This window comes from Lethenteron reissneri, chromosome 26, assembly GCF_015708825.2.
Source record: "Lethenteron reissneri isolate LAM-NWPU_2019-01 chromosome 26, ASM1570882v1, whole genome shotgun sequence".
Taxonomy (NCBI): Eukaryota; Metazoa; Chordata; class Hyperoartia; order Petromyzontiformes; family Petromyzontidae; genus Lethenteron; species Lethenteron reissneri.
In genome coordinates this window covers 3,076,956-3,101,948 of record NC_083804.1, presented here as the reverse complement: position 1 = coordinate 3,101,948, position 24,993 = coordinate 3,076,956, and the positions used below count along the sequence as shown (strand labels likewise).

The following is a 24,993-nucleotide window of genomic DNA, read 5'->3' as shown; positions in this document are numbered from 1 at the left end:
CCCACATTTTCTCATGACTCAGCGGGTGGTGCTGACGCATTGGTGCCCGTGTGGAATTCCCCGCCAGATGACGGAACAGAGATCCTGCACGGATGTAGACGAGACCACCCCGTGCAGTGCCAAGAGAGAGATGCAGACACACACATTGAGAGGGATGTAGTGACCGACAAGAGGCACGCAGGCAAGATAGATGACGATGACATATTACCGTACTGACTCCGCCAGAAACTTGTTTCTGCCTGTCCCAAGCCAGGATCAAGGAGGAGGGTTGGCGTCTGGCTGCAACCGGCCCAAAAAACCCTGAAGCCAAAAACATGGAAAGTCCTTGCAACAGCAGAACCCCCACTGAGTGGGACAAACACGTGGAAGAAAAGAAGAAGATATTATTGTACTGCAAATAAGCTCGTTCATATTACCCCCCACGCACACACCTCCGATTACCATGGTACATACGGTGCGAAAGAAGTTCAACGTACAGTAAAACCTCGTTATTTCGGTATTTTACCATTGGTAATTGGGGATAATTCGGCACGGCAGCGCTTTCGGCATGTATACAGGAGTAGTAATTCGCCACGAGCCGAATTGTCCAATTTCGGCACAGAACGTGGAGCGATGCCGCGCGCCACGACCAAAACAACGTCTCGTGGCAACAGTGTTGCTTTGGACTTTACCTTGTTTATTATGTCGCACTGTGCAAGACAGCCCTCTCAGAAAGGTAATTTACACCTCCATCAAGAAGTAGTAAAAATGGACTGAAGTATATAACATCCATTAGTCTGCGAGACACATCCAAAGTTTTGGACAGAATTGATGCAGGGTGTGGTGTCAATGCGTATAGTGCGTGAAGAATTTGGAAAAAATGTTTTAGTTTCTATTGGGGCAGGAGGCACTGGGGAGTATTATTGTACATAATTCGGAATCATGGGACTTCCCTTGCCAGTATCAAAATATAAGAATAGGGTTTACCCTTTCTGGCAATAAAACAGTTGTGTTAAGATGATAAAACACCAAACTGAAACCTTTTGCAAGGAATCATGTCTGCATTAACCACATTTACTTTTAGTGAACAGTCCAAGGGAGGTCCCATAATGTAGCTGCTCACCCCGAGCTCTCAATGCCCTAATAGTGGCATTGTCTTTGTGCTGTTTGCCTTTTGGCGTCCTCTGGTCTAACACTGTTTGAGACTATACTCTAAAGAAAGCTGTCTCTGGTGTGGACCAATCAGTTTCAAAGACAATGCACATACTGTCAGAGCATGTCTTTTTGCTTGCATGTTCACAACAAATATATGTGGTAAATGGAGACACGATTCCTTACAAAAAGGTTTCTGTTTGGTGTTTTACCATCTTAACACAACTGTTTTATTGCCAGAAAGGGTAAAACCTATTCTTATATAATTCGGAATATTGTATAATTGGGCAAGTATCGAATTAACAAGGGTTCACTGTAACATGCACACATTCAGCAGTGGATAGACAAGGGCACTTCACGAATAGATGCATCGTGAGCCCCCTCTGGTGGCCACTTAGCATAACAACAATGCAGTGCCGGCCGATTCCGACGAAGCATTTAGACTAATCGATTCGACTCACGAATCGATTCTCAGTAGCCACGGTGGCGCTCACGGGGAATTCGATGGCTGATTCCCAATTCGCCCACGGCAGCGGTCACGTACTCGAAGCGCATCATTGATGAGCGAACAAAGCCATCGATTCGCAGCTAATGCGTCGTTGATCTTGCGAGCGGTGAGCATGCAACGATACTTTTTAGTGTGGAATGCAGCGAGTCGTTACGATTCGATGGAGGCGATTCTCGGCTGGCTTCTACACAATCGAGGCAAATTCGTCTCACAGAGTTTGTGACTTAGGATCTCGATAAATCGCACAACACAAATTTTTAACCCGCTGCCAGAAAAGCCCCCGTGTCTAAGGGGGAGCTCTTCGTGAGCCCATCCACAGGAGCGGGTACCAGATTTATAATGCAGTGGTGGTGGACAAGTGGGTCTTGCAATGCGGTGTCAAGGGTCAAATCTGAATTAGCGGTGCTGGGAGCAGGGCATTGGGACTTGGCTGCCAATGCGCGTTGAGTCAGTGGGACATTTACACCATTATTTTATACCTACGTTGCTTTACCCAAAGAACCAAAGAGTATGGATTCCTGCAGTCACGAAAGCTTCAAATCAACATTTACACCAGTTACACACGCACACACGGCGTGTTGTATAATAACGCAGAGCGCATTTAATGCAGGCGAAGTTGCTTATTGTACACACATGACTTTGTGTCGCTTGCAATATGCACTGCTGCTATCCCCGTTGCGAATGGGATTTTTTTTGTCATTCGCAAGATTTGAAACAACACGCGTCATTTCAGATGAAAAATAGCTCCCAAAGCTCATCGGATTTCTCCAGGATTAATAAATGATTATGATTAGGAACGTTCTAACATTAACTGTGTATCGATATTCTTGGTTCTTTCTCGCTGTGGTTTTCACACCTGATGATAATTGCGTGTGTTGCAATCGAAACGTCGTGAGAATTGTATTATGTTGTATTTTTATTATTTTATTATTTCCCTTCTACGTGACTTTACCGAAAGAACAAAGAATATGAATCCTTGCAGTCACGAAAGCTTTAAATCGAAATTTAACTGCGTATCGATAGTTCATTGTTAATGTGCCATTGTATTGAGGGAATACTGCTGTTGTGTTATCTTGGTGTGGTCTGGGACTGATTTTGTTTTTGCTGCTTTGCCCAATCTTGATAAATCGGACTTATATAATGCACTACTTTATTATTTATATTCAGTGACTTTTTATCATTTTCTCCATTTTGCACCCCTATCGTTTTTTTATTATTGGACATCTGTGAAGAAAAAGCTTCACAGCTCATCAGATTTCTCCTCCTGCTGCAGTCTAAGCAAAGATTCTGATATTATGGGACCTTTCTGCCAGTATCAAAGTATGAAAAATAAGAATAGGTGTTACCATTTCTGGCAATAAAACGGGTGTAAAATGATCAAACATTACATAGAAATCTTTTTGGAAGGAATAAAGTCTTGCAAAATGTAAATGTGAGAATTTTATAGTTTTATTTTTATTATTTTATTATTTCCCTTCTACGTGACTTTACCGAAAGAACCAAGAATATCTTAACACCTGTTTTATTTCCAGAAAGGGTTAAACATATTCTTGTTTTTCATACTTTGACACTGTCAAAAATAAAATAGCTGCTCACCCCGAGCTATAAATATTCTGATACGTGTGGCATTGCCTTTGTACTGTTCGCCTTTTGGCGTTGTTCTCTAGTCTGACAGTGGTGGCGAGACCAGGCCATGAAGAACAAGGCTGCTGCTGCTGTTGTTTCTGGTGTAGGCCAATCCGTTTCAAAGAAAATGCCATAGATTCATCATTTAATATCAGATCATGTTTGTTTGCATGTTCACCGCAAGTACTGTGTGTGATTAATGCAGTGTTTGAATCCTTGCAAAAGGCGTTTGAACATCTTACCTCCGCCTGTTTAATTGCAAGAATTACTAAAAACCGGTTCTTATTTTTTGCACATAAAAGATTCTAAACGTTGCATAAAACCACCTCCTGAAACCCGTAATCGATTCCCCGTGCCCGCTCGGGAATCGCGAGCGCACCAACTCGAAGAATCGATTCTCTCCCCCCTCGCCCCCCCCCGCACCTCGTGTTTGTTGCGAGAGTCGCCGATCGGAAGCGGCGCGAGCGCTCGACCCCCTCCGCGTTGACCCCCCCACAACTTCGTGACCTGACCCCAGCTGACCCCAGCTGACCTCACGACCTGACCTGACCCCCCCCCCCCCAACTACTCGACACTGCCGCGGCAGGAATGGGCCGCGAGCAGGAGCTGCTGGAGGCGGCGCGCACGGGGAACGTGGCGGCCGTGGAGAAGTTGCTGGCGAGCCGCCGCGGCCTCGGCTCGGCCACCGTGCAGGCTCTGCCCGGGCTACTCACCAGGTGAGAAAGGGGGGCACAGCGGGAGGGGGGGGGGGGCCCAGAGTGAGGCTGAGCGGGTGAGAGGGGGGCTTACCTCCTCTACCTGGCGGGGGTAGGTGAGAACGCGGTGGGGGGGGGGGTCTCTGTTGCTAAAAGTGTGGTGAGCTTCGGGAGGGCATTGGGTTCATCTCGCCAGGTGAGAGCGGGGCCTGACCGTGGCATCCGGGCAGGGCCAGCAAGGCCTTGCCCCGGGCGAGTGGCGTTTTGGGGGTGGACTGACCAGGTGAGAAAGAGAGAGAGACTCAACTTTTATTGTTGACCATGTTTGTGGGTCTGGGTGGGTGAGGGGGCCCATGGGGTTCTGGCCGAGCCAGATACGTGAGTTATAGGGGGCTCCTGGCCGAGTGTTGAGCAGTGGATGGCCAGGTGAGCAAGGTGAGAGTTGGCTCGTGATGAGGTGAGGGGGGTTGGGTTGGGCACAAGCTTTGAGGGTGATCAGGCAAGAGGAGGCTTCTTCACCTGTTGGATAGGTGAGCGGGCGCCCTAGGCATTGGGCAAGCGAGAGGTGGTTGTTTGTCTCCTGGCTCTAGGGTGAGGCTTCTGCGGTGTTGGCTTGGGCCTCTCTGGGTTATTGTGTTGACGATGTGAGCAAAGCTTGGGAATAAACAAGGTGAATGGGACTGCTGATGAGTTGAGCAGTGCTCTTCATGGTCCTGACCACGTGTGTGTGTGTGTGGATCTGGACCTTTCAACAAAGTGTCCGGTACACGGGAGGCAGGTTTGTTCGTGGGTACGGGGAGGCACGCACAAGCGGTGAAGTAATGTTTGCATTGCACCTTGCAGAATAACCATTACAGTGTGTTCAACCGCAGGAGAAAAAAATCTTTGCGAACAAAATACAGTAGTGGCGTTGCTTTTAGAGAGAGCATTCAAATAAACGACTGGCGTGTGGGAGAAAGGGACACAAGTAACAGCAACCATCGCTTTGTTTATTTCTACACAATCGACGAAACTTTACTGCCTTTCCCATCTCTCCCCCACACCCGCCTCGCTTTTCACACTATTCTCCCCATGGCCATCTGTTTACTCTCCCCAACTCTGTTCACACTTTCATTTTGTTGTTCATCACATCTTTAGTTTTACTCTGGCACATCGAGTTTCTGCCTTCACGAGGGCAAGCTACCTCGGCTGCCTTGGCTTGCTTAACTTTGCGTCTATAATTACACCACTTTGACAACACTTATCTTGCATTGTCTGCCCTTCCCTCCATATACTACTGTCTTCGGCGACTCGCTTGTGTTATCTCACCCATTCAACAACTAAGCATTCGTTTCTGTTATCCATGTGGTCATCAGTTAATGTATTTAAAGTGTAGTAGTCCAAGTAAAGCAGCCATGAGTTTTACAATGCTTTAATTGGTTTGGGGAACAAAGTTTAGTATTTCCGCATTGCATTTTAGATGGTCCCATGTGTTAACGCTGTCTGCAACTGCCATTGTGTGCTAATAAATTCCAGGCAGATTTAAACAAAATAAGTGATACATTTTTCAAAGTCTTTGTGATTGGACAACAATGTTTTTTTATTTCTTGCAACTGTTCAACTGTCTTGTCAATCACAGTACGCCCACAGTAATTGCTTTAATTATGTAAAAAAGACTACCTTTTACACCATTATTGTGTTAGAAATCAAGTACAGTGCCACGTGTATGTAAAATCAAAGACATTGGGCGTCCATGAAAGTATCAACCATTATTAAACGATTTCACTTAAATCGTTTTAACTTACTGGTTGAAATGATTTCAACATCTTACCTCAACTGAAATGCTTGAGGGATCTTTAACAGATAATAACACAAGTGCATGAAACAACCAGAGGTATTGATGATCACATGGGACCCTTATCAGATAAACATGATTGTGTGTTGCCAATGCCTTAGAACTGTCGAAGTTAGGACGATGAACACAGCTATATATTATAATCACCCATGACTAAGATATACCACAAAGTCTGTCGTTTTATACACTTAACGCAAATTGCTGTCTAAGGTACAATTCAATAAAAATGCACCCCATGTGCAGTCGTGAGTTGATTATGTAGATTCAAATGATGTTCTAGAAGAGCGGTAGATCTGACATTTGTTTCAAATGCATTCAAGTCTGTGCTTATATTTAAAAAACTTCAAAGAAAAAAATTGATTTTGAGAACCACAAATGTTGGGGCAAAATTTTGAGGTCTTTGATTTTAACCTGTGGTCATGCAAATTAGGCCCCCGAAGTTTTAAAGGGTGCTAAATCCAAATATGACATAACTTCAATCACCCAGTGTTTTAGGCACGTTTTGGAAGATGGTGATATATAAGTCGTTAGAATGCACACAAAGCCTGCTGCTAGCTATATTCAGTAACAAATCATATTACAGAGCACAATTCAGGAATTATCAGCTATCCTTAGTTTAATTGAGTCTTTGCCGTTAGAGGTCAATCATAAACATCTTATTTTTGGCTTAGTCATTATCACTGACATCTTAAACATCCAACTGGTCCTTTAGAATGTCTCTGAGGCTGCATGGCAAATGGCGTAACCTCTTAATCCTGCAGGTGCTGTAATTTGGCTCGCTGCCTATCGATTATGATTGTCGAATCAAAGTAATGAATTTGTTTCCTGGTGAAAGCCTCTAACCGAGTCTCAAGGGTCTTTAAATACCACCATCCTGCTTGGGACGTTTGGCCATTTCCTTTACGAGTATGGGCGTGGGAGGAAACGAGGATGCACTGCTAATACTCGCATTAGGGAAGTACAATTAAGCCCCGCAAATATAGGTCAGAGTCCTTGTTATATTTTCTTCGAGGAAATTTAACTGCCCCAGTCGATTGAGGTCTCTCACGTGTGTGACGTAAGCGTTATCCACCCATCCTACCTCCTGGCTTTTGTGAAATATGCATGCGTTACCACCACACTGCTTACAAACCTAAGGAAGTTTTCATTAATTTTAAACTATAAGGCTAATAAGATATATCTATGACATTCATAATAGTATATAACATTGAACATCAATATGTAAAGGCAAAGATTTTACGTTAAAGCTTTCGTGACTGCAGGGATTCATATTCTTGGTTCTTGCGGTAAAGTCACGTAGAAGGGAAATAATTAAATTTCCAGAATTTAAGCTTTGAAAAGTGATTTTCGGTGAAAGCTTTCTTGAAAAAAAATGGCAGCCTACTGCTTAAATCCATTGGGTTGGCAAGTATGTTATCCACGTGGTGTTTACGTATAATTGTTTATTTAAAAATTGTTGCGTGAAATGCTTCCGTGCCGATGTAGACCTGAGCAAGCTGAGCTTCCTTGCCAAGGTCTGGTTTTGGGTGAACCCGTTCCACTGGATCGCCGGCCATGGAGGAGGGGGATATACAGAGCATGGCCTGTGGAACCTCCCTTTGGCTGTGGCAAAATAATTATGAATAAAGCACTATTGACAAGCATAGCAAAATTACGTAGAGTATTGCGGTATCAGAAGCTGCAAACTATAGTGCAATGTTGCAATATTTAACAGAATGCACCGCGCAACAAATACAGCCTGAAGTGTCTCAACTGCTGTTGTGCAATGTTTTAGTCTTCCGAGACGAGCTCCAGTAATCAATGCTGACCCCCGAGAAATCGTGAAGTTGCTGAAGCCTTGTTTAGCCAAGTTTCCGCTTTCATTGTTGTAACCACGAAAGTACCCCTAATGACTCTAAATTGTCACAAAAATTGGTTTGTTAGCTATTTGCTAATTACTTACAGTTAAAAATCATCGGCAGGAAAAGCGTGTCTGAAAACAGTCGTAAGTGTTCTTCATACTTTGAAGCAGACCGCAGAAGACTCTTTGCTGCCCAGCCTGCTGGAACATCACTGGAAATCACTACGTACTTGAAAACACTCATTGAGCGGGCTAATAAGAGTCTTGTCACTTTTAATAATACTAAAAACAATGCAATGCTTTTATCATGTAAGGTTGGCAAATACCATGGTTGCTCCAAACACATTTACCAATGTTCCTCTTCCATTCATTACTAATCAGATAATATTTTAAACAAAACAATCCTAATAAGTATCCGCCCCATTAAACTGCTCTAATTCCCATTGTATGTATTTACTGTCTGGTGAATTTATCTTGCACCGTACATAGGCAACCATGCTAATCGGAGGTGTACTAAAAATGTAATCACGTCCATTGATATGTAAGTGTCTGTGTGGTACGGTTTTTTCTGTTCATAACATGATTCATTATACGTTATTGTGAAGTTAGTGAAGTGTGCAAATGAAAATCTGCAAACCACTCTGAGCTTCTGTGCATTCTCATTGGCCTCCTGTGAACTCGGATGTATGGTCAATTCCTGTTTATTGTGAACTTGCAATGACCTACTTCATAGGTTTATAGTAGGTACAGTATTTAAGTTGATGTGAGAGATTATCCGCTATTTTATTTATAACACATTTTGGTTTTCTAAAAACTTGATATTGAAATGGGGGTTGCCACTTCTTTGTGAATGTAAATGCAGCCAACCTGCCACACTGGTCAGTCGTAGTCCAGTAGAGTACAGAGTGTGATCTTTATCAACTGGTTGACCACACCTGATGTGGGCAACTCCGGAATTCCATTGCAACTTTAGTTTTTTTGGTGGCACAGGCCCAATTTGCACTCCACGTGAGGGGGGGGGGGGGAATGCTTCTGGTTTGGGTTTACAGATTTTACCGTGCCATGCATCGTCACCAAGTAGAGGTTGTAAAACTCGCCACAAAGCCAGTTCTCATGAGCCCCATAACGGTATATCTCGTAAAGTTAGGTAATGTCACGTACATCCCTTTGTCATTCTACTGCTGGATGAAGAATTAATGCCTTTTCTTCTGTCAAGTTTACAGGATTGGTCGTGAACATTTCTGCCAGGCAGAATTCAAATGCTGTTTCCGTTGTGTCGCTCTCTACCCTGGTTTGGTTTGGGCGGCTTGTATTAAATCCAGCAGTGAATTGACAAAGGGCTGTAAATTATTTTGTACAACAATCGCAACTTAAATAGCTGGATACGGGCCTGCCGTACCCGCAAGGGATTAACAACAGTGTATGCGTGCGCACGCACCATTACTTATTGAATTCTTAATTCACCGATTTCGGTGCTGCTCAGCTTGATTAATTTATTAACAGGCAACAGCGAGTCCACATCACCTTTTTGGCGAGCGCAGGTCATGCACATGCTTTAGTTTATTTTGCCTTTAACAGTTTCCACGTCTACAATGGAGTGCAGTGGTGCGCACACATGCATTTCTTAGTCATTGCCATATTTTAACTGTAAACGTTCATGTCGAGGTATTTTCTTGTAATGCTGATTAGTTAAACATATAATGTGGTTTCTGAGTGTCAGAACTTTAATTTGAGAAAGTTGTGAGTTTGGTGCTTGTGATTGTGGAGGAGATAGAGATGCAGAGAATATATCTGTGTAGCTATAAATATATACTGTATATATACAACCATGTGACCAACATTCATAGTTTCCTGGGCTACCAGAGAAAAGAAAAATCAGATTTTTAATGTTACTATTTTATTGTAAGCTTATCACTGCAGTAATAAATTGTAAATGGAGTGAACCAATGTATGATTGTGCAAGGGTTTTCCAATGTAGTGGTTCGTGCACTGCGCCCTGGTGACCCGAGTTAGATTTCCTCTTCGAGCATCGGTGACGAATATCAGAACTGGTCCTAGGCCTTCCATAGGTCGACTCAGCCTCAAATGAATACTGGGTGTGTAGATATGTATGTTGAACATCTTATGCACGGTATGTAGACAATTGACTAACCACTGACCCCAACGCTTGGCGTGTTGGCCATCATAAATGCTCGCTAACAGCCCTTGCCCCAACAGTCCATTAAAGGGGGATCTTTGTCTTTGTGTGTGTTTGTGCGTGCAGTATCTGGCGTGGACCTGCAGTGAACTGCGTAGACTCGTCTGGGTACACGCCGCTCCACCACGCCGCTCTCAACGGGCACAAGTACGAGCGCTGCCTCGGCATTTCGCGCACAGCACCAGCCACATGTCGAGCAGCACCCACGACACCTGAAACGCGCACCCTCCAGCCCTGCACGCTTGTCCCATTGTGCCCAAGCGGACGTGTACATGGGGGTTACGTGAATTCGGCTGCTGTGCATCCAGTGTGTTAATTGCTTCGGTGTGCGTGTGATTGGCGTGTTCGTGGATGCAGGGACGTTGGAGTTTTTAGAGCTCTGGGAGGGCTTGTGCACACTTTGTGCATGGAGGGTGGGTTTTTTTGTTCAGTTAAGGAAAATTGTCGTTGGACCGCATTGCATGGATGTTTTGCTTGATGTGTATGTCAGTATTATTAATGGGATAAGTGGTTTATGCACAATGGTTGCATGCAGCTTAGTGTGCTGTGTTCTGTGTGTGTGCTTGACGAGTGGAATGATTGGACGTTGTTGGTGTATGCAGTCTGCTGATTTTTTATTGTGTGTGTGTGCACTTATGGGGAGCGGTGGCGATTATTTGAATATGGTTTTGGGCCTCCCCTAGGTCGACTTAGCCTCAAATGAGTACCTGGTGCGCTGTGTAACCGTCGACACTCGGGAGACGGAGTCGTCCGGTCGTGGTGCTGGCCACCCACCCCCTCCTGTGTCGTGTTGGCTTTCATAGGTGCTCGTTAACAGCACTTGCCCAAAAAGTCTGTTCAGGCTATACATGAGATATTTGTTTTTGCTCTGTGTTGGTTTGATAGTGTTTGTTATGTTGTACACTTTCAACATGTGGTAAAGCATTATAATAGTGACATTGGCAGGATGGGATGCATAAGGTTTGTGATTGAAGTCTAAAGGCAGTGTGTAGGAAGGTTTAATTGATGATGTGTGGTTTGATCGGAAGTTCATGATTTGTGGTGCATTGGCATATAGTCTGTGAACAAAAGTAGTTTTTTATAGGTAGTGCTTTTAAGAGGAAACTGCTCTGCTATTATAGTGTCTATAAAACCTTGTATAACTCGCCAACCATAACATCTTTGCAGCTAGAGATAGGTTAGTGTGCCGCACATGCAATGACACAGGATGTGGCCCTGTGCACTTTGTGTTTTTGAACGTGCTCATTTAAAGTTTCTAAAAATAGCAATTGCAGGGCATACATTCAATACTGTTGTTATGGATATACAGTATCCTCTAATTGATCGATTTCATTGATTTTGATTACGTGGGTAAAAAAAAACATTCAGCCTTAAGCTTTTTTTACAAGAATCATCCGTTGTAGGCCCTAGTGAAAAAAGGGAAGTAACAGCAGCGAATAAATCATGACGTTGAGAAGCAAATACATGGAAAGAGAGAAACATTCAAGTCGTGCACCGTTCAAGTAACATTGGCAGCAGGCAGCACAGAAATGGAGCATCAGATTGCGTGGGATTCACTAACCACGTGTGCAAGATAAGGGGAATCATATGTTAAGAAAGGAATTTAAAAAGGCCAGGTAAGGGAGGCATTTAAGCCAAAACCACCAAGTGAACTTGATTTGCAAAAGTGATGGGCAGCAACACGTAATAAATGATCACCTTAGCCAGATATCACTGTGGGTGTGTTGAGTAGAAATAGAGAGGAGCAAGTTCAGAGGTGCTGTGTAATACAAACGATGCTTCCATGCAGGGTTGTTCGTGGTTATTGTGTGGATGAGCCACGCATGACAAACCCTGATCCCCACCACACTGAGATCAGAGGTTGGTGCACTGTGTAGTAGTGTCGCGGTTAGCGCGCTGCACTATGAACCCGGCGACCCGAGTTTGATTCCCACTCACGACCAATAACGGTGGCGAATATCTGAACCGGTCCTGGGCCTCCCTTAGGTTGACGCGGTCTCAAATGAGTACCTGGTGCGGTGTGTAAACATCGCCACTGGAGGAGACAAAGGCGATCGTGCATGGTGCTGGCCACCCACCCTCTCGTGTGCCGTTCCGGCCTTCATAGGTGCTCGCTAACAGCACTTTGCCCCCAACAGTCTGTTAAAGGCGATACGGGGGACCTCTGTCTTTGTGTGTTCAGGGAGGTCGTGTTACGACTGCTGCAGCACGAGGCGAGCACAAACGTGGCGGACGCCAAGGGTTGCTTCCCCCTGCACCTGGCGGCCTGGCGGGGCGACGCGGACATCGTGCGCATACTGATTGAGCACGGACCTTCCCGCAGCCCACCCAATCAGCAGGTAAACACTGTCGCCGACACAAAATACTGTAAGTTGCTACTACGCCGAACCTCAAGCGTAAGGTAAAGAGATCATCACGGCCGACTGCTACCTTTCGCGACTCGCCCTCGCTTCCTTCGCTCCCCGGCCAGGTGGCTCAACTTGTCGAGCGGGCGGCTCGCAGTCGGAAGGTCGAGAGTTCAAATCCTGGTTGAGGAGGGGTGGGGTGTGGTTGACCCTGCCCATCATCCCTCTGGGGTCAATAAAATGAGTAACACTTGGTTGGAAAATCAACAGTGGTTGTCCTATGGATGGACTCCACCTTGTCATAGGAATGTGGGATTTCCACCACTAGTTCAGGGGTGTAAACAGGACATGAGTGCTGTCTCTGCTTATTTGAGCAGAAAATCACTCTACATCCTTCAGCTGTTACACAGTCGAAAATCCCGCCTCCAAGTACCACTCTCATTTCAGTGTCGCACTTTTTTCACAACGATAACCACTCCAGCCTTTTTGTATGCAGCTTTGTTAACTTCCGTTGTTCATAAGTACAGACATGCACTCGCCCAAGTTTAGTTTGAAAGTTATTTACTGAAACATTAGCGCCAAATCTATCTGGTTGATTAATTCCACACTTAAATCCCTGCAATTTAAGACTTCTCTCACAATTCATATGTTATGTTTCAAGAGTAAATTATACCTTATGATTGTTTTTACCATCGTTCCTCGTTATGCTTAATAACACTGCATCTCTGCAATGTAAAAAAAATACATATTCGGTTAATATTATCATTCTTGTAATTGCGTTTGAACTGTACCCTATTCCACAGGTAACATTTTAATGCCATTGTTATTCATTGTGAATTCATCATTGTTGTTTAATGTTCGTATTGATATCAGGTTTATGAAGTGAGACTTGGGACCACCATTTGTTTACACGTTTACTCTATGCTTGAGCTTCAGTGAATTCTTACATTGTATATAAATAAGATGATACACACTTCCATGTTTACATGACTGTTTTAGGGCTCACCCTTTTCACAAAATGATGTTTGGCAGAATGTTGAGAAAATTATTATTTTTAAGTGTAAATTAACATTTGTTTAAAGTAAAAATGTGCATTGTTACCTGTAATACATTCACTTTGTGCTTATAGTAATCATATATACACACACACGTGCTATACATAACCATTCATAGACATACTTGAAGTTTAAAATACATCTATTATTTAACCAGCAGATCAGTTCGACACTTTTCATGCGGGCAAAGAAAAGCGGTACTACATCTCAGCTTTATATGGTTTGCATCCTATTATGGTTTTGAGGGTGGATCTGATTGGTTGTGTGGATAAGCAGCACTGCTGCCTCGACCCATGGTTTGGTATAGTCATGTGCTGTGGTATTTTGTCCCGATTTACAGATTCCGAGTGAAAAGTCAGAAGTGAAACGACATGGCCCGTTTGACCCCTATGTTAATGCCAAGGTAAGTCACTTGCGGTTTTATGTTTCCTGTTATGTTTATCTTTCGTTTGCTGTCTTGCATAAATGTTACGTGTTCTGTCTGTTAAAAGTTATTAATTCCATTACTTCGTATGGTTTTTAATAACCTATTGAAAATTATTATTTTTCCACGTTGTTCACATTATTGGTTCTTGTATGCAAATATATGTCAAAAGTTATGGAAGAAAGAATGTGTCACTTATCTCGCTCGCAGGGTGTGTTTGTGTGAAAGTTGTACAGACTCAGGGTTCTTAATCGATTATTCATTTTTTGGTAATAATTTTCGGAATTAATGAACTGTTCCAAAGGTTCTTTGTGTCGGTAATTACATCTAGTTCAGTTTAGTATCCATTGAACAGATTTGCGCACGCGGACGTTCAAATCACACACCGCGTTCCAATGTCATTGGTCAAGTGACAACCCATTAGATACAAAATAAATGTTAACAAAAACTTTGCAGCCCCTTGTCAATCTACTGCTGGATGACGGCCTCACCACACTGTGTCGGTCATGGGGCTTGTTTGACCATACTTCACTACCATGGTCAGTGGGTTGGTGAAGGTTAGTAAACTGATAATGTCATTATGGATAACGTAAAACAAAACTTAAATGTTCACGACCCTAATACAGATCTTTGCCACCTCAAATGTAGGCACCCATATACAGATGAATGAGTGTGTGTACGAGCATGCCAGGATGTCAATTTAGCGAGTGTGTGAGCTGGCACCCTTGGATGTCTGCGTTTGTAGGCATGTTGGTAGTGTAATGGGGGGCCGTAGTTTATTGGTTAGTGCATTGTGCGGTGAACCCAGTGACCCGAGTTTGATTCCCGTTCGCAACAAATAACAGTGGTGAATATTTGAACCGGTCTTGGGCCGACCATAGGTTGACTCAGCTTTAAATGGTAAGTACCTGCTGCAGTGTGTCAACATGAGCACTGGGGAGACAAACGCAGCTGGGCGTGGTGTTGGCCGCCTCACCTTTGTGTGCTGTCGGCCTTTATAGGTGCCCACCAAATAACTTGCTCCAACAGTCTGTTTAAAGGTTTTACAGGGGATCTTTGTCATTGTCTTTTGCAGGCATGTGAATATGTCTGCGCAATAATTCTGACATGTCCCCAGCCACCAGTGGTTGTATGTGTGCAGTCATAAGAGTGCACTGATATGCATCCTTGCAAGGCCTTCTTAGCAAATGTCAGATACCGATAAATATAGGCATGCGGGCATGTGAGCAAGTATGGTATGAGGATCAAAACACAGTGGGCATTGCTGTGCTGTTAAACAATCAACAATACTCTTTATAGTCCTATGGCAATCCACTAGTGACTGAATGCCTCCCACTATGCCAATCCAGGGAAATGTTTGACCATACTTCCCCATTCTGGTCGTTGTGGGTTGATGGAGGGGCGTGCCCAAGACCGGTTGAGATATCAGTTGCCAATGATGTTAGCTGTGGCCTGGAATCAAACTCAGGTCACTGGGTTCATTGTCCAGTGTGTTGACCACTGCACCACAGCTGTTTTGTCAGATCTTTAGGTGTTGAAATTTGCTTTCCAATTATTTTCATTCCTTTCTACAGCTGTCACTTTCTTCCCTAATGTTATTTTTAGTTAAATATAATTGCGGCTTTGCCAATGCGGATGTATCGTTTTCTCTGCTGTCTATAAAGTACAGGACCGCGTGCTGTTCACCTCGCCATTTCGTCGTCTTGTTTCTGGCCGAGGGCTAAGTAACAGCCCCCTCTTCTTGAGCTGTTCATCCGCATGGTTGCAAGGCTTCTCTTCTTGGCTGTGTACCTGTCGAGTCAAAGTCGTGTCGCGAAGTTGGCACCAATACTTTAGGGTTGCCACCCACATGTAATATTTTTCCATATTTTGTTAAATTAAAGAACAGCAACATCAGTAATACCCTTTGTTTGCTGTTTGATGACAAGGAAAGTGAAGTCACATTTCGTAATCTTGTCTCCTATATACAGAAATTACCACTAATCATGAATAATTATTAAAAGATGTGTCAAATTAAATGTTCCCACAAATGCTAATTGTAGAGAACAATTACGATTTACATTTTCCCCCATTGGCAGCTTATCAAGTTGGTTAAAGGAAGTGATACGTGCTGGTCTGTTGGATGAGTGCTGGAGCTGAGAGATAAGCACTCTGAACTACAGCGATGTGACATTGACTCTTGCGTCCACTACCTTGAACACTGTATGCCTTCATGTTTACGGCCTCATTGTTAGGTGCAGGGCGTGTGGTATGTTTTGCCTGAGGTTGTGTTTGTATGTCAGTCACTCCATGGCATGTTGAAACACATTTGTACTCAAACCACAGACATTACTCTTGTTTTTTTTGTGGTTCTGAAATATTAGTAAGGAGGAAGAATAAGGCAGTTCACCTTGAATGTATGTCTTTACAGTGGCACTGCCATGCTGTTATGTTTTCTTGTCAAGAGCTGAGAAGCTAAGCACCATTAGACCTGCATGGCACTTTAATAATAATAATAATGTATTTTTTTACATATCGTGTTCATGCAAATTGCATCTCACAGTCGATAAGGAACCACTGCCAAGCTAGATTGTATCCAGGTTGTGAGCCGGTGGTACCATCAATTGCCCAAGCTCGGCAGTCCTCTATATATTAAGATGCTTTCAGCCAATGAATGCGTGTGTATACATTTCATAGTCTTCACTCAGTGCGGTTCTGCAGTGTCCTGCCGTGATGCTGTGGAGGACTGCCGTGCACGGTGTGGCCTTTATCACAGTGCTCCCTGCATGCAACCGCCCAAACGTAACCTTCCATGTGTACTGTGGGACACAGCCAACGTTGTGGGGGCATTGTCAGAAAGTGGTGGTAGTTAAAGGGGCTTTGGTCCATGGTTGTGGGACCCCTTTGCAATCCGTAACTTTGTAGGAGCCTACTTAGAAGCCAGTGTCACCCCAGCAGGGAAGTGGGACCCTTTAACTCGGTTATCAGCACAACCGAGGCAACGTCCTCTAACACACTGTGGGAGAGGCGTGGCTTTTCGCCCAGTTCCACATCCACCACCTACCAATAAACGACGATGTCCACTGTGCTGTGCGGCTGCGAATCATTGCATGGTTTTGTATGTGGTTTTATTTTTGCTTAGTTATTCAGCTTGTGTTAAAATAAATTGAGTGTGTGTATGTGTGCACGCACTGTGGGGAGCGGTAGTGCAGCAGTTAGCACGCTGCGCTATGAACCCGGAGACCCGAGTTCGATTTCCACTCACAGCCAACACCAGTGACGATTAACTGAATCAGTCCTGGGCCTCCCCGAGGTCTACTCGGCCTCGGTCGGGCATAGTGCTGGCTACCCACCCCTTCGTGTACCGTGCCGGCCTTCACAGGTGCTCGCTAACGGCACTTGCCCCAACAGTCTTGTCTGGCTGTACGGGGGATATTTTTCTATTTTTTGACTTGCACTCACTACACTACTTTTCACCACCCTCCCCCCTAACACTGTCCTCCGCAACCTTCCTCTCCCCGGAAACTTTGCTCAATGCGTTTACACCCCCCCTTCCATCATATAAAGTATGCCCACTAAAAAACTTTATGGGATGTATAATAATTTTCTTTGTGCCCAGATTTGTATTGATTACTTGGGTGATATGCAAAATGGCATATGTACCCCATGTGGTATGAGCCCACAGCTCCCTATATAAACCACTGGCTCTGCCATCCTGGCCATTGCGTTTTTTTATGTGGTTGGGTTATATGCGGAGATGTATTTGTACGTGTGTATGGGGAGCGGTAGGGTAGTGGTTAGCATGCTGCGCTACAAACCCGGCAAACCGAGTTTGTTTCCCGCTGACGGCCAACACCAGTGACGATTATCTGTCCATGATGACCGTGGCATTGCACTTGTCGGCCGAGAGGATGACGATATCATTCCTCTTTTTCAATTGAGATAACTCAAAACGCTCATCCTTATTGCTGTTGCCGACTGGTATCTTAGCGCTTTTGAGGGTTGCAGCGATTTCAGATCTTGTCACGTCTGCCACGGTGTCCCAACCCTTAAGGGCTACATCGACCTGGGCAATAATGTCATCCACTGGTATGTGTTTGAGGGTGACTGTGAAGTTCAGCCCTTTAGCCAGAACCGATTTTAGACCATCAGAAATTTGACTATTACCCAGGATCTGTAATCAGATCCTGAGTGTAATTTAGTGTTTATTAGCTTAGACGTGGGGACAACAGTTAAGAAGCCTGTCCACCTGACCCAGCCATCTGCACAGACTTGTGTTATGTGTGTGAATATTTGTGATTATTTAGAATTGTTAAAATATCACAGTCTGCATGCTTTTTGTGTTAAGCTTCCACTTTGATATTATTCAACAGTAAGATGAAAGCAGGTTATAAATATTTATGGGGCATGCATAAACTTAAATATATTCAAACCCTCTGCGGGTTGTGGAGCAGGTTAATGGCTAATAACTAGATGTGTCAATATCCCTCAAGGAATCTCAACGCTTTATGATGTACTGTCTTACCAAGCGTTCCATTCAAACTTGTCCATATCATCATCAATCATCAACAGCCACGATCTATCCAATGGCGAATGAAGACCTCCAAACTTCAATGCACTGCCATCGCTGCACATGAGTTAAGCACATTGCTCCATCTCCGTGGCGGTTGTTCCCTCTTAGTTTCCAATCTCTCACGAGTCTTGCCCCATCCCTTCTGAAGATGCGTCCTGCCCAAGCCGACCTACTAGTCTTAACAGTCAATGTGCCTTTAATTTTCTTTTTTCTCGATGATCCCCAGGGTGTTTTTGTTTCTGTTCGTCGGCGTAATTCGCAGCACGCATCTCTCCGCACTCCGTCGTGTTTTTTGCAGCTATCGTTCCATTTTATTTCTTCAGTGCCCATGCTTCCGATCCAGGCATCATAGCAGGGAAATACGGCTCTGATTGAAATCTCTCCTTGTGAGGCACATTGGAATACTGCTTTTCATTGCCACATGTTTTTTTTTTTACAAAAGCACTCCAATCTCCACGTGTGCACATGTCCAAATAGAACCAGAACTGCCATAACAAAGGTTTTTGGGTTAGATCGCGTAAATATATAAATGTGTCGTTAAAACCCGCCACCATCCGACACAGCCAACCAGTAAGGGTTGTCACGTAAACAGAACGTGCCAATTCGTCACCGACACACCCTGCAGCAGCAGCAGCAACAGCAGCAATCCTATGAGGGTGGCCAGAATCTCAACCTCCTGCGAGCGACAATGTCCGTCGTGTGCGCGTTTCTCCATAGCTACACCAGCAGCTTTCTGGAACGCTCTCCCATTGCACATGCGCAGCTTCCAAGCACCATCCAGCTCCAAGCGGCAACTCAAGGCTCTCACCTGTCCAGGCTCTCACCTGTCCAGGCTCTCACCCGTTCAGACTGTCACCTGTTCAGGCTCTCACCTGTCCAGGCTCTCACCTGTCCAGGCTCTCACCTGTCCAGGCTCTCACCTGTCCAGGCTCTCACCCGTCTAGGCTCTCACCTGTCCAGGCTCTCACCTGTCCAGGCTCTCACCCGTCTAGGCTCTCACCTGTCCAGGCTGGATCAGCGCCTCCGACTTCCCAATCGAACTCCGCGTCCGTTTCGCAGAATATGTGCGCGTTAGAAATTGTGTTGATTGTTATCATTGTCATTATGAATGCGCTTCACAATTTCAAGTCTTCTCGCGCGCCCACAGAACCACGACAACGAGACGGCGCTGCACTGCGCGGCGCAGTACGGCCACACGGCGGTGGTGCGCCTGCTGCTGGAGGAGCTCACCGACCCCACCATGCGCAACGCACGCTTCGAGACGCCCCTCGACCTGGCGGCCCTGTACGGCCGCCTGGACGTGGTGACGCTGCTCACCCGCTCCCACCCTAACCTCCTGGCGTGCAACACCAAGCAGCACACCCCGTTGCACCTGGCCGCTCGCAACGGCCACACGGGTACCGTGCAGGTGCTGCTGGAGGCTGGCATGGATGTCAACATCCAGGTGAGGGGGGCAGGCCGGCCGCGCACGCGACGGACATTGTCGCTCGCAGGGGGTTGAGATTCCGGCCGCCCTCATAGGATTGCTGCTGCTGCTGCTGTTGCTGCTGCTGTTGTTGCTGCTGCTGGGTGTCGGTCAGTGCTGCTATCAGGAAGCTAAATATAGCCAGCACAAAGCACGTCACGCGGCTAACACCTTTATAAATATGGCACTTTTTATCACTCACACACACTTTAGGATTCATGTGTGAATCGGGCTGTATATTTACCGAGTGTATGTGAACTCTAGATTGGCGTTTGTGTGTGTACATAGAGCCTTATTCATGTGTTGTCAGTCACTGACTTTTCTGACTTAAATGCTGACTGCTAACAACGTTAACACTCGGCATCCAAATCGTTTTCGTTGTTTAACAAGTGACTTCGGAATGGCAGAAACCGCATGAGTGAGTTTTGACATCGGGAACTGGAAGAATTTCTGCGAGTCTTTCTTTTACGTCTCATTCTCGCGAGGCGAAAGCGTGGATTTCCGTCCGTGGAGGAAGCCGCTGTAGTTGGGGCGGTTTTGGGTAAAGCTTTACGGAGGTTGTCCACAACAGTTCACGTCGATGCCCATTGTGGAGCTTTCACCGGAGAGATTTATAAACATGGCCAAAAAGTGCAGGTGCCTCGAGTACCTGAGAGCCACCTCATCGGTAAAGAAAACCGGTGATGATTGTGTATATGTTGAACTTCTTTCGCACTGTACGTAGCCAACCATGTTAATTGGAGGTGTGGGGAAAGGACAACAAAAAAAGAACAACATGGTTGGTCCAGCGTGGAAATGTTTTCCAGATGGGGAAGATTGTCTTGGCGTTCATGGGTAAAACGTTCACTGCCAGGTGGAACTGGTTGCATAGCACATACTGATCTTTTATACGACAGATATGCAGATGGTAACAGCATAACTACTACGTGTGTGCGTTTGTACAAATATGGCAGATGTCTATGAGTATTCTTAGGTTTTTTTCGTTAAAGTCACGTAGGTAAAAAAAAATTTAATTAATAAAAGTAAAATAAAACAAAATAAAAAATCACGATGTTACGGAAGCAACACAAGCCTCCGTCTTCAGGTGGAATGGTTCCACCTGAAGACGGAGGCTTGTGTTGCTTCCGAAACGTCGTGATTTTTTATTTTGTTTTATTTTACTTTTATTAATTTAAAATTTTTTACCTACGTGACTTTACCGAAAAAACCTAAGAATATGAATCCTTGCAGTCACGAAAGCTTCAAATCTAGAATTAATGTCTATTAGTAGTTAAAGTTTCTCCATTCTTCAGTCAGTATTGTGCACTGCTAATCTCCACTGATAGTTCTAAACCAATTGTTTCACTTCCACACTGCTATGGCATGGACTAGTGCACCTGTAGGCTAACCTGTAGGGGTGGTGCTTACAGAAAAAAACAATTATAATGGTGATTAAGTCAATATGGCTGGAATCTCACTTGGAAATCTCACAAATGGGAGTCTGATTTTCTGCTATTTGGGAATGTCATGATCTGTGCAGTAATGATTTATCATGCTTGCTGGTGCTGCGGCGTGCAGTAGCAGCGTTGTGACACGTGCTTGTGCTGGCGGTTGTGTGTGGTTAGAGCGAGAAGGGCAGTGCTCTCCACGAGGCTGCGCTCTTTGGCCGGGTCGACGTCGTGAGGTTGCTGTTAGAAGCCGGTGAGCGAGACATCGCTGACGTCACTGTGACACCGCACCTTGCTACGTCACAAATTTACCCACAATGCACCCTGATACGCAGCAATGCCACAACAAGCCACACTACACTTGGCCATGACACACTTTTTCTCTGTCATGTCCAGCCTAACACCTTCGTAATGCGGCACGGATGCCACCATGCCACGAGCCAATTAATAATGAAGTTAAAGACGTTACTCTCACTACTTTTTATATACCTGAACCATTGGTGGAAAGTCTCTGTGTGGGACCAACCACTCTTAAATGGTAATTTTATCCACCCCCTGAGAGATGAAGGGCTGCGTCCACGCTCGACTGGGATTTGAACTTTAAACGTTCTGATCGAGCGCCCCGGGCCTCGACCGCCGTGTGCTTGGCCGTACATGAGTTAATCGCTTGACACGGTACCGAGCACTCGCGTTCTGCCACCGTTGCATCTTAACGGGTGGTCTGTGTGGCCGTGCTGCAGGGATCAATGTGAATATCCGAGACAAGCAGAGCAAGACGGCGCTGGACATCCTGGGGGAGCACCGGTCCCAGAAGGCCTTGCAAATCTCTGCCCTGCTGCGTGGGGAAAGTGCAGGTAATGGATAATGGTTGGGTATAGTGATGCTGTTATTCAGTGATATTGAAGGTAACTTCCATTGTGTAAATGGTATTTTTTAACTCCTGTTTGTTCCTAGACCATTGGCCGAAGGACAAATCGGCTTCAGCGAGGCCCATGACGGAAGTGGGTGGTGAGCAGCACAAGAGGGTAGAGGAAAGGAGGCCGAGCAACCCTGAGCAGAGTGGGGACTTTCTCTACGAGAGCCTCTGCAATGCCCTCTCCAACTCCTCCACATCCCTTGATCACGCCGATGAGGATGGCCTCAGCAAGGTGACAGCGCTGGCCACGCGAGGGCGGGGAAGAGCGTTTTGCTGGACGTGGGATAGAATTAGCAAACGGCATCTTGGCTGTGCAGAGTTGGGCAGTAATTTTATACGTGAAGGTAATAAGAGCTTGAAATTTTATCTCTGCACAATAAAGTACATATGTGTGGATGACCAGTTATATATTTTGAAGAGTATGTTAATATTATGCTTCCATATGGTTTGAGCCCCAAAGTATTGTTTTGTAGGATTTAAGAGTAGTTGTATAGCTTAAATTCACCTCAACTGTCTGTCTTAAACTAAAAATGCATGTTTTTTTCAGTGTAATGAATGTACTTAACAACAAGGTCACAAGTTTTCAAATATAAATATTATCTAAAGTAATTTCAGCTTGCATACACACGCATTGAAAAGTGCCATTGACCAAAGGTGTCCACGGCTCGCTGTTTTAAAGTTACCTCGCAAACTACTTGATCATTTTTGTTGCAAAGCCACGGGCCGGTTTTCATCATTTAAATAGGGTTATTAACAAATTACATTAACCTATAATTGCACGAAATAAAAACTGGTTACTTACAAACGTTCCCACAAATCTGGCTGTCGCCTGATGAGACTGTAATTAACTCGGAATTGTAAATGTTTTGGATTTGCTCTCCAACACACCGTCGTGCTGTATCGGTAACAAATTGGCCACGTTCTGTTGACGTGACAGACCTTACTGTTTTGGCTGTGTCGGGTGGTGGCGGGTTTAATGACACATTTATATTTACGTGGTCTTACAAAAATAAAACCCTATATTACACTACGTAACACAATTTTTGTTCCTGGGTAGTAAGTGTTATTTCGTAATTGCTTATGCCTAAAAAGTATAGAAAATGGCTATTATTCCCCACAAACTTTGCTTTTGTGACCAAGGCAGTGATATTTTGAAATGTACATATTGTCAATGAGTTGCTTACTAGCGCTCGCCCAAGCAGTCCACGGGGCTACACGCACGCTCGGAATCTTTGCCCTTTCTTTCAGCAGCGCACGCGGCCCCCCCCCCCTGCAAACCCACCGCCAGAGGAGGAAGCGGACGCCGAGGTTGACATGTCAGGACTCTCTGCTCAGGTGAGTTGGCCTCATGGGTGATGGGCATCAGGTGTGTGGGGGAGAGGGGAGAAGACTGTGTCGATGAATGAAACGGATGGTGGGTGGGTGGGTGCGACCCGGTGATTGACGTGATGAGTCGGGATGGTGACTTGCAACTGTGAGCAGAGCTGAGCAAGTTAATGGCGCCTGAAAAAGTGCTGCACGGCACATGGCTGGGATGCACTGTAATAAGCCATATCCTGTAATCATGATGACACATTTAAGAATAGGCTTTATCCTTTGTGGCAATAAAACATGTGTTAAGATGTTCAAACACCAAATATATATATATAACTTTTGAAAAGCATCCCAAGTCTGCATTAATCACACGTACTCCGTGGCAAGACATGCAAACAAGCATGTTCTAAGAAACTGATTTGGCCAGCACCATAGGCGGCCTTCTTTTATGGCCTTGCCTCACCAGTGTTAGACCAGAGAATGCCAATAGGTGAACATCATCTTGATACTGTGCAAAAAGGTCCCATAGATATGATGACATTTTACCTTTTTTTCCCCATGGGTTAAGTAAAAATTTCGAACTATGTTATCAATATGTTGTACTAGTGCTGGTTTGTGTATGAGATTGCTTTGTCAGAAAATCTAAACAACTGTGTAATTAACACATTGCAGTCTATAGATATATAAGAAGCTTCGCTTTTATAGCCTAGATAAATTTTGTTCAATGTACTGAAATCACAGCTTAAGAATAGCACTGAAGGGCAATGGCTTGATTATAAAATTCTTCCTAAGTGGCAATTACATCCTTGATCGGTGCTAGCTAACAGCACTTGTCCCAACAGTCTGTTAAGGCTATACTGGGGGGGCGGGGGGTGATATTTGTCTCTTGTGCGTGATTGTACAGAGGAGATCGTCTGCACGCGATGAGGGCTGTGACATTGGGTGGGGTGGGAACGAGAACCCGTATGAACTGTTGGCAAGCGCCGAGTCCCGAGGCCTCCCCACGCTCACCCTGGACTTACCACCCAGTACAGGTAAGGGGTTTCTCTTCCCGCATTCACCTGCAGGCAGGCGCGCACTCGTTCACCGTTCAAAGACGTTTTAAAAGTCTCTCCTTGTTCAAGCAAGCAAGCACGCATGGGACAGTGTTTAGTTTTTATCTGTATATATATATTTTTAAGTGATTTGTTTACCTTTCCTCTACTTTGCACTCCTGTTGTGTTTTTTTGTGTTGTTGTAAATGTTGTGACGTCATGCCCCTACTGGACATATGTAAAACAAAGAGCTTCAGAGCTCATCGGATTTCTCCTCGAGTTTAAAATAAAAATTAAGATTTTTAGTATCTCTCCATTGCCAATGCTCAACCAGTGGAGAGAGTCCCATATTTCTTTGGCAGGAGTCATGATCACTTTCTGACAGAACACCGCTGTTGTTTAATACGGTTGGTGTTTGGCGGTGCGGGTGCTGTTTGCGAGCATGAACATTTGCATATGAGGGGAAATCTCGTGCTATTATCCACAAAAGTGACTGTTCCTTTACCACAACATTATCCTTGGATGAACGTGAATAGAGGATGAATTTGCCACCAAGTGTGGAATCGTTGCAGTGGTGTGGTGCACCGTAGTGAAGTGGTGCAGGGGAGTGCGCCAGATATGGTGGCAGCC

The 24,993-nt window shown here is 44.9% G+C and overlaps 1 protein-coding gene across 2 annotated transcripts in view; it reads left to right on the top strand.

The window, feature by feature from the left end:
* Nucleotides 1-3,795: 3,795 nt before the first annotated feature.
* Nucleotides 3,796-24,993, top strand: part of LOC133347491 (ankyrin repeat and sterile alpha motif domain-containing protein 1B-like) — a 47,895-nt gene continuing 26,697 nt past the window's right edge. Inside the window, exons 1-10 of one of the 2 annotated variants that reach the window (XM_061559786.1) lie at nucleotides 3,796-3,981; nucleotides 9,898-9,978; nucleotides 12,014-12,170; nucleotides 13,572-13,634; nucleotides 19,355-19,651; nucleotides 21,277-21,352; nucleotides 21,840-21,953; nucleotides 22,054-22,247; nucleotides 23,267-23,350; nucleotides 24,234-24,363. In XM_061559786.1, coding sequence (XP_061415770.1) covers nucleotides 3,854-3,981; nucleotides 9,898-9,978; nucleotides 12,014-12,170; nucleotides 13,572-13,634; nucleotides 19,355-19,651; nucleotides 21,277-21,352; nucleotides 21,840-21,953; nucleotides 22,054-22,247; nucleotides 23,267-23,350; nucleotides 24,234-24,363 — 1,324 coding nt within the window. In that variant the 5' untranslated portion in view covers nucleotides 3,796-3,853. Of the gene's footprint in view, nucleotides 3,982-9,897; nucleotides 9,979-12,013; nucleotides 12,171-13,571; nucleotides 13,635-19,354; nucleotides 19,652-21,276; nucleotides 21,353-21,839; nucleotides 21,954-22,053; nucleotides 22,248-23,263; nucleotides 23,351-24,233; nucleotides 24,364-24,993 lie in introns of both variants that reach the window. The other variant, XM_061559785.1, reaches the window with a different exon arrangement.